Source organism: Amblyomma mixtum, chromosome 7, assembly GCF_055824585.1.
Source record: "Amblyomma mixtum isolate Tamu chromosome 7, ASM5582458v1, whole genome shotgun sequence".
Lineage (NCBI taxonomy): Eukaryota > Metazoa > Arthropoda > Arachnida > Ixodida > Ixodidae > Amblyomma > Amblyomma mixtum.
Genome location: NC_143018.1, coordinates 85,751,529 through 85,766,193, shown reverse-complemented (window position 1 = coordinate 85,766,193; position 14,665 = coordinate 85,751,529). Strand labels below are relative to the sequence as shown.

At 45.7% G+C, this 14,665-nt stretch overlaps 1 protein-coding gene across 1 annotated transcript in view; it reads right to left on the bottom strand.

Annotated features, from left to right (window-relative positions):
* Positions 1–14,665, bottom strand: part of LOC149336701 (uncharacterized) — a 37,502-nt gene that overhangs the window by 15,320 nt on the left and 7,517 nt on the right. The window contains exons 5-9 of the mRNA XM_089554213.1: positions 12,582–12,743; positions 9,630–9,677; positions 9,442–9,533; positions 8,197–8,260; positions 4,354–4,513 (exon numbers count right to left, since the gene is read on the bottom strand). Of these exons, the coding sequence (XP_089410339.1) occupies positions 4,354–4,513; positions 8,197–8,260; positions 9,442–9,533; positions 9,630–9,677; positions 12,582–12,743 (526 nt within the window). The remainder of the gene's footprint in view (positions 1–4,353; positions 4,514–8,196; positions 8,261–9,441; positions 9,534–9,629; positions 9,678–12,581; positions 12,744–14,665) is intronic.

Genomic DNA, 14,665 nt, shown 5'->3' with positions numbered 1-14,665 from the left:
GGGGGTTCACGAGAAGGAATTTTCAAAAATAGGCTTTAAGCGATATTATAGTAATTCGTCACGGGCATTCCAATGAGATTAGCGGACGTCTTGAAACGTGAGAGATAAGTTTTTAGTAGGTTAATTAAATAGAATCTACTAATGAACTTTTAAAGCTGTTAAATTTGGCTTTTGGTTGCAATTAGAGAATCAATTACCAGACGTGGAGAAATGTAAATGCGCTTGGGACTGCGACGTTTAAATGTCTGAAGTCTAATCCCCACACCCGCATCGTGGACTGCTCTACCCGGACCTTGCATTTCCAACCCGATCATATTCCTAGACATATGGATGGATGAACGACCATGTATAACTAATGCCTACCGTGCCCTAATGTCGCACCGCTACCCTTTGTCACTTTGTCACCTGGTAAGCGTCTGGTCACTCGTCGTCTACCACGCACGCCAGCTATCCACGAAATTTGCCTTAACACAAAGGAAAACGTCAGAGGGCCTTAATTTTTTACTACAAAACAAATTCGCTGGTCCTATAGTAACGTTGGTTGGGTGCGGTCAGAGTGCGCGCGCGATTTCCTGACTTGTGTCATTTTGTTTACATCGCCTTTTGCGTCTGCAGGTGGGCTGGCTGTGGCTTTCCCGTTCTACGCACGCCAAGGGATTTCGTGCATCGGACGTGGCCACCTATGATCTCGGATCTCGCCCTACAGTGACAGCCGCGGGTCGTGCAAGATTTTCCTGTTCCTCACGAGTACTCGGAAGAATCTGGTTGTCCCCCTCGATGTGGAATGTGCACTGTTACAGCATTCAGCGTGCTCTTGCCATGAACGGATCGCCTTCGCTGCGGCGTTAAGCCTGTTCTTGGAGAAACGTGCTCCACCGTCTTCGTTTCCCATCCACACTCTGAAAAAAAAAAAAATCCTGTGCTTTCTGACGCGGACTTTTCCACAAGCATTGCCAATAAAGCCTTCACACAGCAGCTTCGTACGAGCTTCTTGTCGCCACGTCAGTTATCGCCGGCGCCAGCTGATTTGAGCGCGTTGTGGTTGATGCGACTATAACGCTACCCAGTGCTTCCTGGCGCTGCAGCCAAAATGCAAATACATTCCAGAATGTCAAGGTACAAGAAATACAGACCTTTTCAGGGCGCCCTGTGCGTCGTCACATTGCTCGTTGGGCTGTTCTGTGCACTCGGCGTTAGCACGGTGGAAGCGGTAGCTGAACCAATTTGCAACAGCCCAGGGAGGAGACGTTTCGACATCATCCTGAGCGGGTTTAAATATATGTCCAAGCAGTCTTTTAAAAATGGATTCAACGGCTTTTAGTTTCGCAGTTTTTTTCCCTAGGGCGAAAAATTAAAAAGTACGCACTTATAGCACATCGCGACCATTCACTCAGTAATCGTAAAGTAGCGGAAGAAACAAACCGTGCCGTGAGCATCTATGTATTTCCTATTCTCGTATAGAGTAACCGCAGTCACATTTCGAGCCGTTACATCCGCCAGTCAGACTACCAGACGCTGAGGCAGCGTATGACCGAGCGCTAGATATATGTTTTTTTTTTTTTTTATTCGAGCTGTTTGCCATCAGGCATAATGAAAAAGGAGAGAAAGTTATAAAAAGGAGTGCAAACAAACCTCGCTTAAAAAGCGGCACAAGTTCGTGATATAGCGATTATCTAGAGTCCACTTCGTATAGTCGTCTGCAACGTCCCATCGCAGGCCAACCTTTCTTAATAAACGTCGTCTCACGGAAGCTGTAGCCGGGCAAGTCCACAGCAAGTGTTTTTCATCACACAGGTCGGGCGCAGCACCACAATGGGGACACTTGTCTGTCACTTCGTAACGTTTGTCACGCCACCGATGACGCACACAAGGAGTCAGAGCCGCTCCTGCCCGAATCCGGCGCACAGATACCTCCTCCTCCCGAGTGAGACTCCGGGGGAGAGGGTACGAACACGGAGGAATTAGAGCGCGTGTTCGCTGACGCAAAGACTGTTTCTCGGAAACATGGGACAGGAACGGATCTGAGGGAAGAGGGGAAGGTGGCGGGATATCGGATGTGTCAAGGTGTGTCATTGCATCCACATGAATATTATGCGGATCCTGGGCATGCCCGCGAATCCAGTGTATACGCACAGGACAGGGGTATTTTGTGCAAAGTCGGTGAATGGATTGTGTAACTTGGAATGTGCGCCGGACAGCCTTAAGCTGTTTAAGGGCGGCAAGGGAGTCGGTGTAAATGTGTACAATATTGAAAGTAGGTACGAGTGGAAGGGATGCAATGGCATTGTGTATCGCCTGAAGCTCCAAGGCCAGGGGGGAGCAAGTATCCGAGCTATATGTTTTTTTTTGCACGAACCATTTTGATGTTAACGTATACAGCATAAGAAGACATCGTTTGACACCACATCGAATATCCTACGTCAAGTAGTTTGGTCGTAATGAACGTCTGAAGATCCAAAAAATTATGGTTTCGGAGACCAAAGGTCATCTATCATTTTTCTTTCTGTAGCTCGCTGCGTTGTCCTTAACTTAGGCTGAACCCACATTGTTAGCCCCCACGTTTCTGCACCATTGGTGAGTACAGGGAAGGTACAGCTTTTGTATTCTTTTCTTTTGAGGGATATTGGAAACTGCCATTCATGATCTGAGATAACCTGCCATATGCGCTCCACCCCATTTTTATAATTCTAGTTATTTCCTTCTGATGATCAAGATCACCAGGAACTACATTCCCTAAATAGACATATTCTCTTACTACTTCCGCCACCTCGCTCACAACTGCGAACTGCTGTTCGCTAGCTAAACTGTTAAACATTACTTTGGTTTTCTGCATGCTAAATTTTAGCCTTACCGTTATGCTCTGCAACTCACTGATCATGCTTTGCAGCCAGCACTGTGTGAGTCCCTTCTGTCTGCGTCTGTCTTTTGCGGTTTTAAGAAGCACAGAACTACAACTTGTAACAAGGTCGTCTTCGGGTCTTGGCCCCGGATCAGGACGAATTTTTCTTCAGCTGAGAAGCTTCTGTGAAAGCTGTATAGCTTTTTTTTATGGCCATATGGCTGTACTTGCGTGAGGTTTAATGAGTATTTGCTCTCTTATTACGAATGCAATCCATGTTGGAGGATTCTCCTAAAATGCATTTGAACAGCACCATAACATCCGGAGAGCCACGCCGCTTAGCGAACAAGAAAGCCGCATTTTATGGAAATAAGGTACACCATACAGCACGGAGGCTCGAGCCTCCTTGTCCGAACTGACCTATCCTTTTCCGCACAAAACCAAGTCCAAGGATATTACATACAATGTCCCACGAGCGTGCAGTCAACTTTTGAGGAGCTTCCGAGGCCAAATTTTCGTTTAGAAAGCTACAAGGCGAGCTGTGAGGTGAGGTTGCGGGTCCGTGACGTTGGCAAAACAAAATTACGCTCCGTTACAGCTATGGTGACACTTCTTTGAGCCGTGGAAGAGCTAAAACAAAATTCGCAGCAATAGTTGCGTAAGGTACTTTTTTTGAGTATGTTCGGTGCGACTTGGGTGCAGTTTGCCACAGTTCGAAACCCTGCGTTCATACGCGGTCGTGCTCAATGAGGACTGGACACTCTCCAGTGTTTGCCATTTGCGAAGGTGTAATCCATCTATATTACACACACACAGACGATCCGTATTATTTTTGTTTTCCTTTCTTTAGGCACTAAGTCATCGGTCGCGGCTTCCAGATAACTTAGGGTCATGGCGGACTACAGTAATGGCATAAGATCGAAAAGAAAACTAAATAAAACTTTGCAAAATAAGACCCTAGTAGCAATATTTGCTACGTCTTCATGCCATATAATGATCGCAATTAGACCAAAACTTCAGCCAGGAGTCACGTTTTTGAGATGGCAGGTCTTGTCGCTAGCTACTGGAAGAATAAGGGTCATAGTCCGTTACTAGGTATTGCAAGCCAAACTCCTCAGCTTTTCTATTTTATTCATTCCTTCATACGAAGCCTAAATAGGCATTTGATATCGTGAACCTATTATGAAGGCACTTTCGTGGTACTAAGGGTGAGCATGCGTGTGCACAAATATGCGGGCCCTAGTGGCGACAAGAAGTTGCTTCGGTAAATAAACCTCGATCCCTCCTAACCCACAAACAGCGGCCGAGAGCCATCACTCCCTTGCAATAAATTAATCATTATTCCATTCATTCACAGTGGCGTACACAAAGAGATAGACACACAGACAGAATTAGAACACGTAACAGTTGATTGAAACACACCGCGCTTAAAAAAACAAGTCCTTGTGCATCGTGCGCTCCATGGGAAACCTGCATTTTCATGTAACAACGTGAACTCATGCTTCGTTCCGCACGGTGTTACTTTCGTCGACAGCGGTCTGAGATGAAGACAGGCTGAAAGTGCCTTGTGACGATGCTGAGAAGAACGCGATGACCTGATTTCCGTTCAAGCCTTGTCCGATGCTCATGTCGTGGTGACAGAACTCGCTTGTCTGCAGTCTGTGCGCTTCGAACCTGTGAGGGGAGGACGACATCAGTAGAGTGCACGTCGCAGAAGTCACTTTGAGGATGGCGAAAGCCGGCGCTATACTCCGTTTCATACATAGCAGTCAACGCTGCCAAAGGTACGAAAGTAGTCCGCTGCAAAAAACAAGCGAAATGTATCAGTCCGCCTCGCGTCGTGGCTGAGTAGTACGAAGCGCGCGCCTGTCTGTTCATTTTATAAAGGGACATGGTTCGACTCCCGGCTTGGCTTGTTTTTTTATTTATTTTTTTATTTCTCTTAAAAGATTCATTCGGTTGAAACTCGAAACTGTCAAACTCTAATAACTACTTTGAAAAACACAGCGGTGTTTACTTGTTTCGAAAGGAAAATGCAGTGTAGTGTACGGCACACATACGATGTAACTTGAGTCGGATGGCGTTGAGTGCAAAGCTGTCATATTTAACACTGCGAGAGCTAGATATTGCCAGCTTGCTAGGTCGTTTTTGCGGTGATCTTATTCGAGTAGAGAGACCTTCTTTCTTGAACCTCGCAACTGTCCGAGGGCTCACCCCGGTCATCTCGACCACAAGTTCGAGAACTTCACGCACAAGCGAGTACGAGATAGCGGTGCCATTTTCGCAGACTCAGAGACCGAAAGACGAAATCAGACGACATCACCGGCCGGCCTAGGTGCGAAAACCTGATACTGGAGGAGCCGGAAAAAAAAAGCAGAAAACTAAGGCACTCTGTTTTGAAGAACATAAAAAAAACAATATTTTTGCAAAATAAAACACTTTATTATTATGCTACAATATCGACCAACATTTACTTTAATTTTAAGTACATTACTCTTTTCACTTTACACGCACTACATTACGATGCGGACGAGGAGCGCGAACAGGCACCGCAGCCTTCGCTGCGTTGACGGCTATGTATGAAACGGAGTATAGACCACACTGTACAGACTTATTTAACCATGCCAATTATAAAAAACGGCAATGTACCAAAACTTGCGCTCGTGGATAGCAGACGCTAGCAGACGTTCACGCCACCTGCAGCATTCAGAAGAACTGCTCAGAACTGCTCAACACTCCATCGATCTTTTAAATGAATAAAGTTGCTCTAATCCAATTAAATCCAATCAACAGCGCACTTCAGTACAGAAACAAAAATTGCGAGGACACTTTGGCAACTTTGGCGCTCGTGGTTAGCAGACATTAGCAGACGTTCATGCCACCTGCGGCATTCAGAGGAACTGCTCAGTACTGCTGAACAGTCTACTTCAGTATAGAAACAAAAACGGCAGGCCGGCTTCAGCGCATAGGTGGCGCCACGATCTGTTAATCTCAAGACACTGGTCAGCGGTTATGGCCGAATTTTGCTTCGGGATTGCTTAACTCGTAGGTCTCTTGTGCGGCGGGTTTTCTGCGGTCGAATCAGGCGTCGGAAGCTGTGGAAAATGAGGAGGAGAGTTCTTGTTTTGCGGGGCTTCGAGAACGCTACATGAGTGCCATTTAATCTCAGCATCAAGCATGGCGTCAATCCGACCACGGCATTAGTGTGCTGCTCACTTTTTTTTCGCGAACTGCTCACGATACACTACAGCGGTATCTTCCGTGACCAGCCGTCTGACGTAAGTGACGGTGTCCGTTTTCACAAATTTACTAGTTCGGCGACTAGAGACAGTTCTCTAGCGATTTCATGCGGATATTTTTGCAGTACCCCCAGAAACCACGATCTTGACATCGACATTGGCGTTGACAATAATTTGCCTTCGACCAAGTAATACTTTGTCTTACGAAACGTACAAATAGCTGTAGATTGTTCCAAGTAAGCTTCAGGGGAAAAATTAGAGCATTCACTTTTTGCTGGAGTTCTAGCGGAAAATTTAGTCGTTCTCGCTATGATCCGAAGCATCAATAGAATAAATGGACTTGAACCACCTTACAAAGAACAGGAGAAACGCATTCTTTCCTCCTGTTGGCAAAAGTCTGGGGCGCTTCAGAGAGGGCATCTGGATCCGTGGGGCCGCCCACGTAACCAATTTCCATAGAAAGACGAGGCGCCGTTTCCCGCCTCGCCCCCCCCGACTTCGATCGAGCGCAATCCACCCTGCTCCACAGATTGCTGGCGCTATCAATTCTTATACCCGTGCCACACGGACAGACTTAATGCCATTAAGTGCTTACTGCCTTAAGTTTTAATGGCATTCATGCGGTGCCACACGCATAAATTTAATGGCATTAGTCTTACTGCCATTCGCGACCTACTGAGTTCGCCACAACTCATTCGCCCGTGCAACGTGTACTCTCGTTCCCATTCCACACGCAGAAAAGCATGCAGCTTTGTTAGTAACAACTTCCTAACCAGTAGGAAATGGTTAATTCTTAACTTTCAGGCAGATGAGGCATCTATACCGCATTTTCGATGCGAAGAGCGCCATTTTAAACAGCCTTATTGACAGGTACTCTCGAGTTATGTGCTGACATGCGAGTTTATGCCTACTTTTTCGACTTGTAAAGCAGGAACAGCCGTATTTTCTGGAAAATCGTTTTTACATTACATTTGAACAACATTCCCGATATACTGTGCTCATTAAGAATGTCTATATTCAGATGAAACTTTTAACTACATTGCAAGCGTTATCGCCATCGTCACTTCCGATAATGGCATTAAATGTGGACGTGTAGCACCAACTCCGGAAATAATGGCATTAACAAACTTAAGGCCTTAAGCATTTGCTGCCATTTCTTGTGCGCGTGTGGCAGGGGTATTAGCCACTCCAGTCTATCACTAATCACCAACAGGGAATATGACCCCACATGCCACTGAAAAACCGCCACTCATGCGCACATTCTCTGGGAATGCGAAAATAACCCGCCCCCACGGGACCCCTTGTGAGCTTCCTCTGTGGAAAGCTAGGTCTAATTCCTCACCAATTCATACAAGACCACTCGCACTCATTCAGTGGGCTCAGGACACCGCCCCCGCCTGGGAGCCACACAGGACCCACCTTCCCTAATTGCCGACACCTGTGGTAAACAAAGTTGTCTCTCTCTTTTTCTCCTGCTGTTGCATCGTCCAGCATTCACGGGCACGACTGAAAATTTTCGTCTTGCGCCCTGCGGAAACCGATAGGGAACACGCCGGGCGCGCTGCGATAACGCAACAGCGTGACAGATGCGTTCAAGGGCGTGTTCGAGATAAGTCCTCCTGCGTATACGTGGTTCATGAGGCATAAGATACTGTACTATTAACTCACTGGCCTCCAGTAGAAAAGTGGTTACGCGGGAGTATGTACAGGGTCCGTCAAAAGTTCTCAGGCCACATGGTCCGCTTTTCATCGGTATATCCTGGCACTTAAGATTCCGATAGAGCTATCGAGGTTCTCAGATGGTAGAACGATCCTTCTTCTATTCTCTACAGATATTTCGAGCTTCGAGGGTATCTCAACAGCCCGACTATGCTGCTAAAAAGCAAACCCTGTGGCCTTAGAACTTTTGACGGACCCTGTACCTCACCGCAGCATCGAATCCTTCCGTCTTGGGAGTCTGACTGCACCGCAGGCCTCAAGTACTTGCAGCGCAAACCAGGAAAGAAAGAGAAAACTGGACAGAAAAACGTGCTGTGTGTAGCTCATAGCGATTGCTCCACTGCTTCGTTAGAATAACTTTAAGAAGGAAGCCGACTAGAGGCCTACCTTTAAGAGTACCGAGAAGTCCGTCCAGGGATCGCCTTGAGGACGACGATGTATCGGCGGATCATTCGTCGTTCTTCTGCGAAGTGAGAAGCGCATAGCCATTGTCCGTGATAAATACAGGGATACGAGGCAGATTATTACTTTTTGTGGTTAAAAGTCGGTATCAACTCCCCCGAAAGCACAATTAATGAGCAATTATGTTCAAATTAAAGCAATAGAGGACGCAATCCTCCTGAAAATGGAGTTGGAAAAGTGAGGAAAACAGTGACGACAGGGCTTCCTTATAAAGAGGATGGCTGTTTCCTGTCGTAAGCCCTGTCTATAATGATGCTTCTTTCCCAGTCATGAACTAATCAGCGTGAAACGTAATGCCAATATCTCTATCCGCTGCCTGACAACGAAGACTAATCTCATTTGCGAATGACGCCACTGACGATGGGAACAATGCCGCCTGAGACAAATGTGTGCACAACGAAACTGAAATGTTTGTCCGAAAACGTTGCCAGGCTTAAAAATATTTTATAAAACGGAAGTAAAAAAGTTTAGACAGTTGAAAACAACTTATTTCAAAAGGTAGCCAAATCCAATGCAATTACCATAAATATTTACATGGCACAGCCGCTCACGAATCTAAACAAAACGCCATCAGTCATTAGCTTCAGACAGCCGAGGCCAATGCAGCTCTATGGCATCTTTCTTGCATAAATGGACATTTCCTCCCTCAGGAGTAGCTTGCTACTCCTGAGGGTCCACGGCATCTGGTGGAGAACCACAACGTCGGACTGTGGATGCATGGCGCTGGCGCAACCATAAGGGGAGTTTAAAGCTTATAAAGTATCAAGGTATATACTCAATAAAGCTACAAGTAAAACATTTCATGGATTAGCGTTTTGTGTCCTTCCAGAGCTTCGCCCTCTGGAGAACACATTCTGACGCAAAGCAAAGTAGAATGCTATTATCGAACCCATTCGATTCCGAATGTCATTTTCAGGGAATGTCGGATAGTGCCAAATGGGCGACAGGGCGCTGAAAATGAGGGGAAGTTTTCCGCGTGAGAAGTGGTATACCGGCAATGTATATTTGCTGACTGTTTAGAGCATCGAGACAATGGACGACAGAATACACTCCGTGCGCACCCTTACTATGCACAAGCGTGGAAACTTATTCATTTCAAAAATGCACGGAAGCTAGTCAATAATCTTGACACAAAACAAAGGTGGATGAGACTAAAAAGAAGTGTGGCGGTAGTGCCCGTACCCTCTCCGAACTTAGTGCATCCTTTAAGGTTGAAGTAATTGATGCAGGCTTTGTCCAGTACTTCACTGTACTTGCCGCGCACGCAGTAAAACCTGAAAAAAGAATTGTTACAAGGAAAAACTTCAGATTATTTCATGTGGACCTCAATGCCACAGTGTGTTCGGACAAAAAAAAAATCGAAGACTTACTTTCGGATGTCGTCCAAGCTCGTTTCGTTACCAAAAGTGTCAGCGACACTTTTGAACAGAAAAATAAGTAAAACGGTTTTACTTCGTTTTTATGCAGCAAACAGTGTATGATTTTGCTTGTGCGTAGAAAGCTATGCTTCCCTTTGATGCCTGTGAATATTTACAGATGTAATTTATGATGGAGCTGTACTTCCTTGGCCCCATGCCAAATTATTTTATTTATTGACACTGATACTGGGAGCGGTAAGGCAACTGCATGGTTAGGTAAAAGTGTAAAGCCTGAATTTACCTCGACAAGCCTTGAAAGCCATCTTGATATGAACATTGTACAAACCTAGGATAATCCACTACAATTAAAGCGGAACAAGAAGACACAGTTCTGCCTGCTTTGCAAATACCGCCATCAGATGAGAATACAATGCGAAAAACGCTACGATTCCCTACCACTCGAGGCAGAGGGAAAGGGCGAAAGTAGTGCAATGCGTCCGCTATGAGCAAGGTCACACCATTTGCGAAATTACGCTTGCTACACTGTAGCCGCGCGCCCATTCGACAAAAAGAAATTACATTTTTGAAAAGTTAATAATTAATATCGCCTGTCCTAATAGTCTGATGCATTCAGCTTAAAACTACGAAACAGTAAACTACAAAAATTTAAAAGTTGATAAACTGATAGTAGCCAATCATCCCAGCAATACCTTTCTCTAAACTTTTTTGACAATCGCCAATGACGTCGCGAAGACCGTGATGTCATTAACATATTGACGACAGCCGAAGAGATGAGCACTGCAACACGGGCGGGGCTAGGACGGTCACGTGGTACGTGCCTCACAGAGTGTCGCGATTTGATTGACGTCGCTATGCGCCCTTCCTCAAGCGCGCGGTTTTTGAATGGCGGGAGAAGTGGCCGAAATTAGTTGAGCCACAGTGGCGAAGGTAATCTTCTTTTCCATATTATAAAAAGTGACGCTATTACTAACGGCCGGTTGCAAATCTCTAATTGTAATCAGGCGGCTATCTGCAATAGTTAAAGAGTGAACTATTGAATCTTGTTATCAGCTTACTAGTTAGAATGTTTCGCCTGTTTTTTGACGCCCGTCAAGGCGGTATTACTACGTCGCAAAAAACAGCTTCCATTTATATCAAAATCCTATTTTAAAAAATTTTGCGGCTTGTAAAAAAAAAACGCCCGCTAAAGAGAACGCTTCTCAACGTGTTAGACATACGGAGTTCAATACGAAAAGAAAATCTTCGCAGAAACAAACCGTCAGAAGCAGCAGATGTCTGCGCCCTTCGTGGCTCAGTTTTTGTTTTGTGCTGAGAAAAGCTCTGGATTTCCTCGCGCTGCAGAGCTCTAAAGTACTTTTTATTCGTTTCAAAAACTGATATTGTATCGTCATGGTCATTGCTTTGGAGTCTCTTTTGGTATTAACCTGTGTCGAACAAAAAGTTAATTCTTGAATTGCTCATAATTTCATCATCATCAGCAGCAGCAGCCTGGCTACGCTTACTACAGGAGAAAGGCCTCTGCCATGTCTCTCCAATTGTCCTTGGCCAGCTGCGGCCAACCTATCCCTGCAAACTTCTTAATCTCATCCGCCCATCTAACTTTCTTCCGCCCCCTGCTACGCTCGCCTTCTCTTGGAATCCACTCCGTTACTCTTAAGGAGAAGCGATTACCTTGCCTTCGCACTACATGCCCTGCCCAAGCCCATTTCTTCCTCTTGATTTCGACCAGGATGTCATTAAACCGCGGATGTTCCCTCACCCACTCTGCCCACTTCCGGTCTCTTAACGTTACACGTATCATTTTTTCTTTCCATAGCTCGCTGCGTTGTCCTTAACCTAAGCTGAATCCTTTTCGTTAGCCTCCACAGTCCTGCTCCGTAGGTGAGTACCGGTAAGGTACAGCTGCCTAATTGTGACGACATTCAATGCAGCTGACGTCGACCACAGCTTACAGTTGGTTGCTGAAATTTTCTTTCTTGTTTGAACCATTTTATTTAGGAATTTCCGCAAGTGTTCGCAGGAATTTTAGAAAGGCACATTTATATGGGCGATTTTTTTAAATTTCCTTGCTGCCACAAGCATGTTATGCTACATGTTTCAGCTGCAGTCATGAAGACACCCTTCATTCGAAATTAACATTATTAACAAAGCTTGTCCAAGCGCTATAGATCTATGTAGGTGGGCGCTTATCGCCCGCTAATACTGGGTTAGGCCATTTAGTGGCGGTTTTCGTCCGTGAAAACCACTGTTTGTACCACATAATAGGGAAGGTAGTGAGTGCATCAATAATTCTCGAAGCAGGCAGCGTGCGCAGTTTATTTTACATATCGACCTGTGTAGATAACAAGAGCGGCTGGTTACGCCAATGTGGAGGAGTGAAGAACGAATAAGATCTGATGAACAGAATCGAAGCTCGTTGAGCCATTTTTTTCACCTGCGCCAAATAGTTCATTGCATCATCTTGGTAGATTACTCAAGGTAGCACTATCAAATCGTCAGGTGAATGGAGCTTTTCTATCTCATGGCTCAGGGAACTGTGATATCGATTGTGATATCAATGTGTGTGGTATACTGTGCGTGATCAATGTGAGATCACTGAGTTTGTAATTCGCACGCATATTTTTTTTTTTTTATCCTTTGGTACTGCGATGGCGGTGTCGTAATTTTGATTCGCGCGCAGATTTTTATTGCGCCAAGTTTAACTGCTAATGCGTTGCCCAAATTATGGTGTTTGTTTGCTTCTGTCGTGAAGGCGCTTCACACTGCGCATGCTATCATCAGTGTCAGTCCTATTGACGGAGCTCACTTAAACGCACTCGCGTAGCATGAAAGAAGCCATGCTCAGTGCAGACTTCGTTTCTAGACAGTGTAACATCAGTTTTCTAGGATGATATAAGTGTAAAATGGCGAAGTGGTGAGTGGCAGAGTCAGTCGCCCACTCACGTTTCATTATGCGACATTACATCGTCCAGGATGCGTTTCCAATGGCGGAGAACGTAGTCTTCATGAAGCACCGTCAGCAGGGCAACATCTCCGTGGCGTGTGTAGACGCGGAAGATCTCCTCGCCTTCCCCCTCTCTCAGCTTCAGGCACTTCTCCACTCCACTGCACCGTTGCCACAGCAGATATTTCTCAGCGGACAAGCACTACACGTTACAAACATTACGTCGAGAGTTCGAAAGGCAGTCGGGTCCGCCGCGGTGGCTGAGTGGTTGCGGTGTTCGGCTGCCGACGCGAAAGACGCGGGTTCGATCCCCGCCGCGGCGGCGACATTTTGACAGAGGCAAAATGCTAGAGGCTCATGTACAGTGCCCTGAGCCCTCCTCTACGGCGTCCCTCATAGCCTGAGTCGCTTTGAGACGTTAAACCCCATAAAGCAAAGCAAAGCAAAAGGCAGTCGCAAAGAGGCAAGCTAGCACTACCTGGTAGACTTAACAAAAGCAGCTCAGACATGCATAATGGATGACGGAACTGAATACGGAGGTAAACCTTTAACTTTACCCCTGCTGCCAATTTCTACAGTGGCGTACATGGCACAGCCCTCTAAGCAAGAACATTTCAAGATTTCGTCTAAATGGAGCCACCGGCCCGCTGTTCTAATTTCGGCGGTTAAACCTCTGCTTTAACGTGGTGCGCTGGGCAGAGGTTTGTGCAGTCGTAATTTTCAAGGGTTTGGGCGCCACAATGTGGCAGCGCGGCGAAGTAGTCTATGGAGGATCGCTGCGTGCGGATGCGCGGCATTTGCTCATTTGCACGAGTGGTTCGCTGGCGTAATTAGTCTTGTCACCGTTTAATTGTCCAAGCGCTATTTCACGGTTGTTTGCAGAATAATGAAATAGAAGAAATGCTATGTGTCACTGCGCCCTTTAATTATCTGGCATCAGCGATTGAAAGACTTTGGGGAGGAAGTTTTTACACTTCAGGAAAATTTTTGCGCGGTTTTCACCGACACGAGACAGCGTGCCCAACATTACGGCAATGGTGAGAGTTCTACTGGAATGATAATTGCAGTAATTACAGTCTCAAGGCAACATATCAACCTCCAAAACTCTTTAATCAATTCTTTGATGCAAGAGTTGAGATAGAGAGCTTTAGCCACTCAAATATCCTAAGATATTTTCTATATGAAACCTCCCTTTTCTAGTTATTATTACGCAGCAATAAACCTGTTCGTGTAGAGTAGCCGTGTTACGAGCGCTTTCTTTGTTTTTTTTTCTTGTACACAATGGCACTTGTGTCTCTGTATTAATATTATGGGAATGTCTTTTGTCTGGAGTTTCTTTTTGTTATTTTTCTTTTCCCACCGCACCATGAAATACGAAAGTACTAGAAATGTGTATACCAAAGTGACAGAGGCGCTATCGCATGTGTCGTCTTACTGTACACCGGGTGACAACCTCATTAAGCTCTAACCACGTTTATTTTCCTTCTCCGTCTTAATCTAATGATCGAAGAAGTAAGTCATATATTATGTCTATTTTCTGTATTTTATAACCAGGTTCATTGTCGGTGTCGTATTTAGCGCCGTTTTCGCTTTTCGCAACGCCACCAGACTCAACGGGTTAGTTAGCCTGGACTAGCAATAAGGACACGCCGTTGCTTAACTGAGAAACACTGTTAAAAAAAGAGGTGAATAAAATTATCCGCTCATAATATGACTTGTGACCTGGTTCCTGATTTATGATGATCGCCCCTCTGCGCTACCAACCAGCGAATGACGCAAGCCCCCCTGTTCGCTTACGGTGAAGTCGAAGAAGAATCTACGAGACACTCGGCGTCTAAGCGACTCAATAGGCCTCGCGAATACCTTTAGGTTTTTTTGTCCGGCCACAGGCAATACAGTGTCTCACGAAGTGACGTACACTAAAAACGAGGTCGTGGGTTAGATTTTGACTGCTGAGGGAGCAACACAGTGTATGCGAGATGTAAAAGCCTGTCCTATACTGATATCTCGCTGCATGTAAAAGAACCTTAGGTGCTGGGAAAAAACAGCACTGAGACGAGGGACAAAGAAAGAAGACAACAGG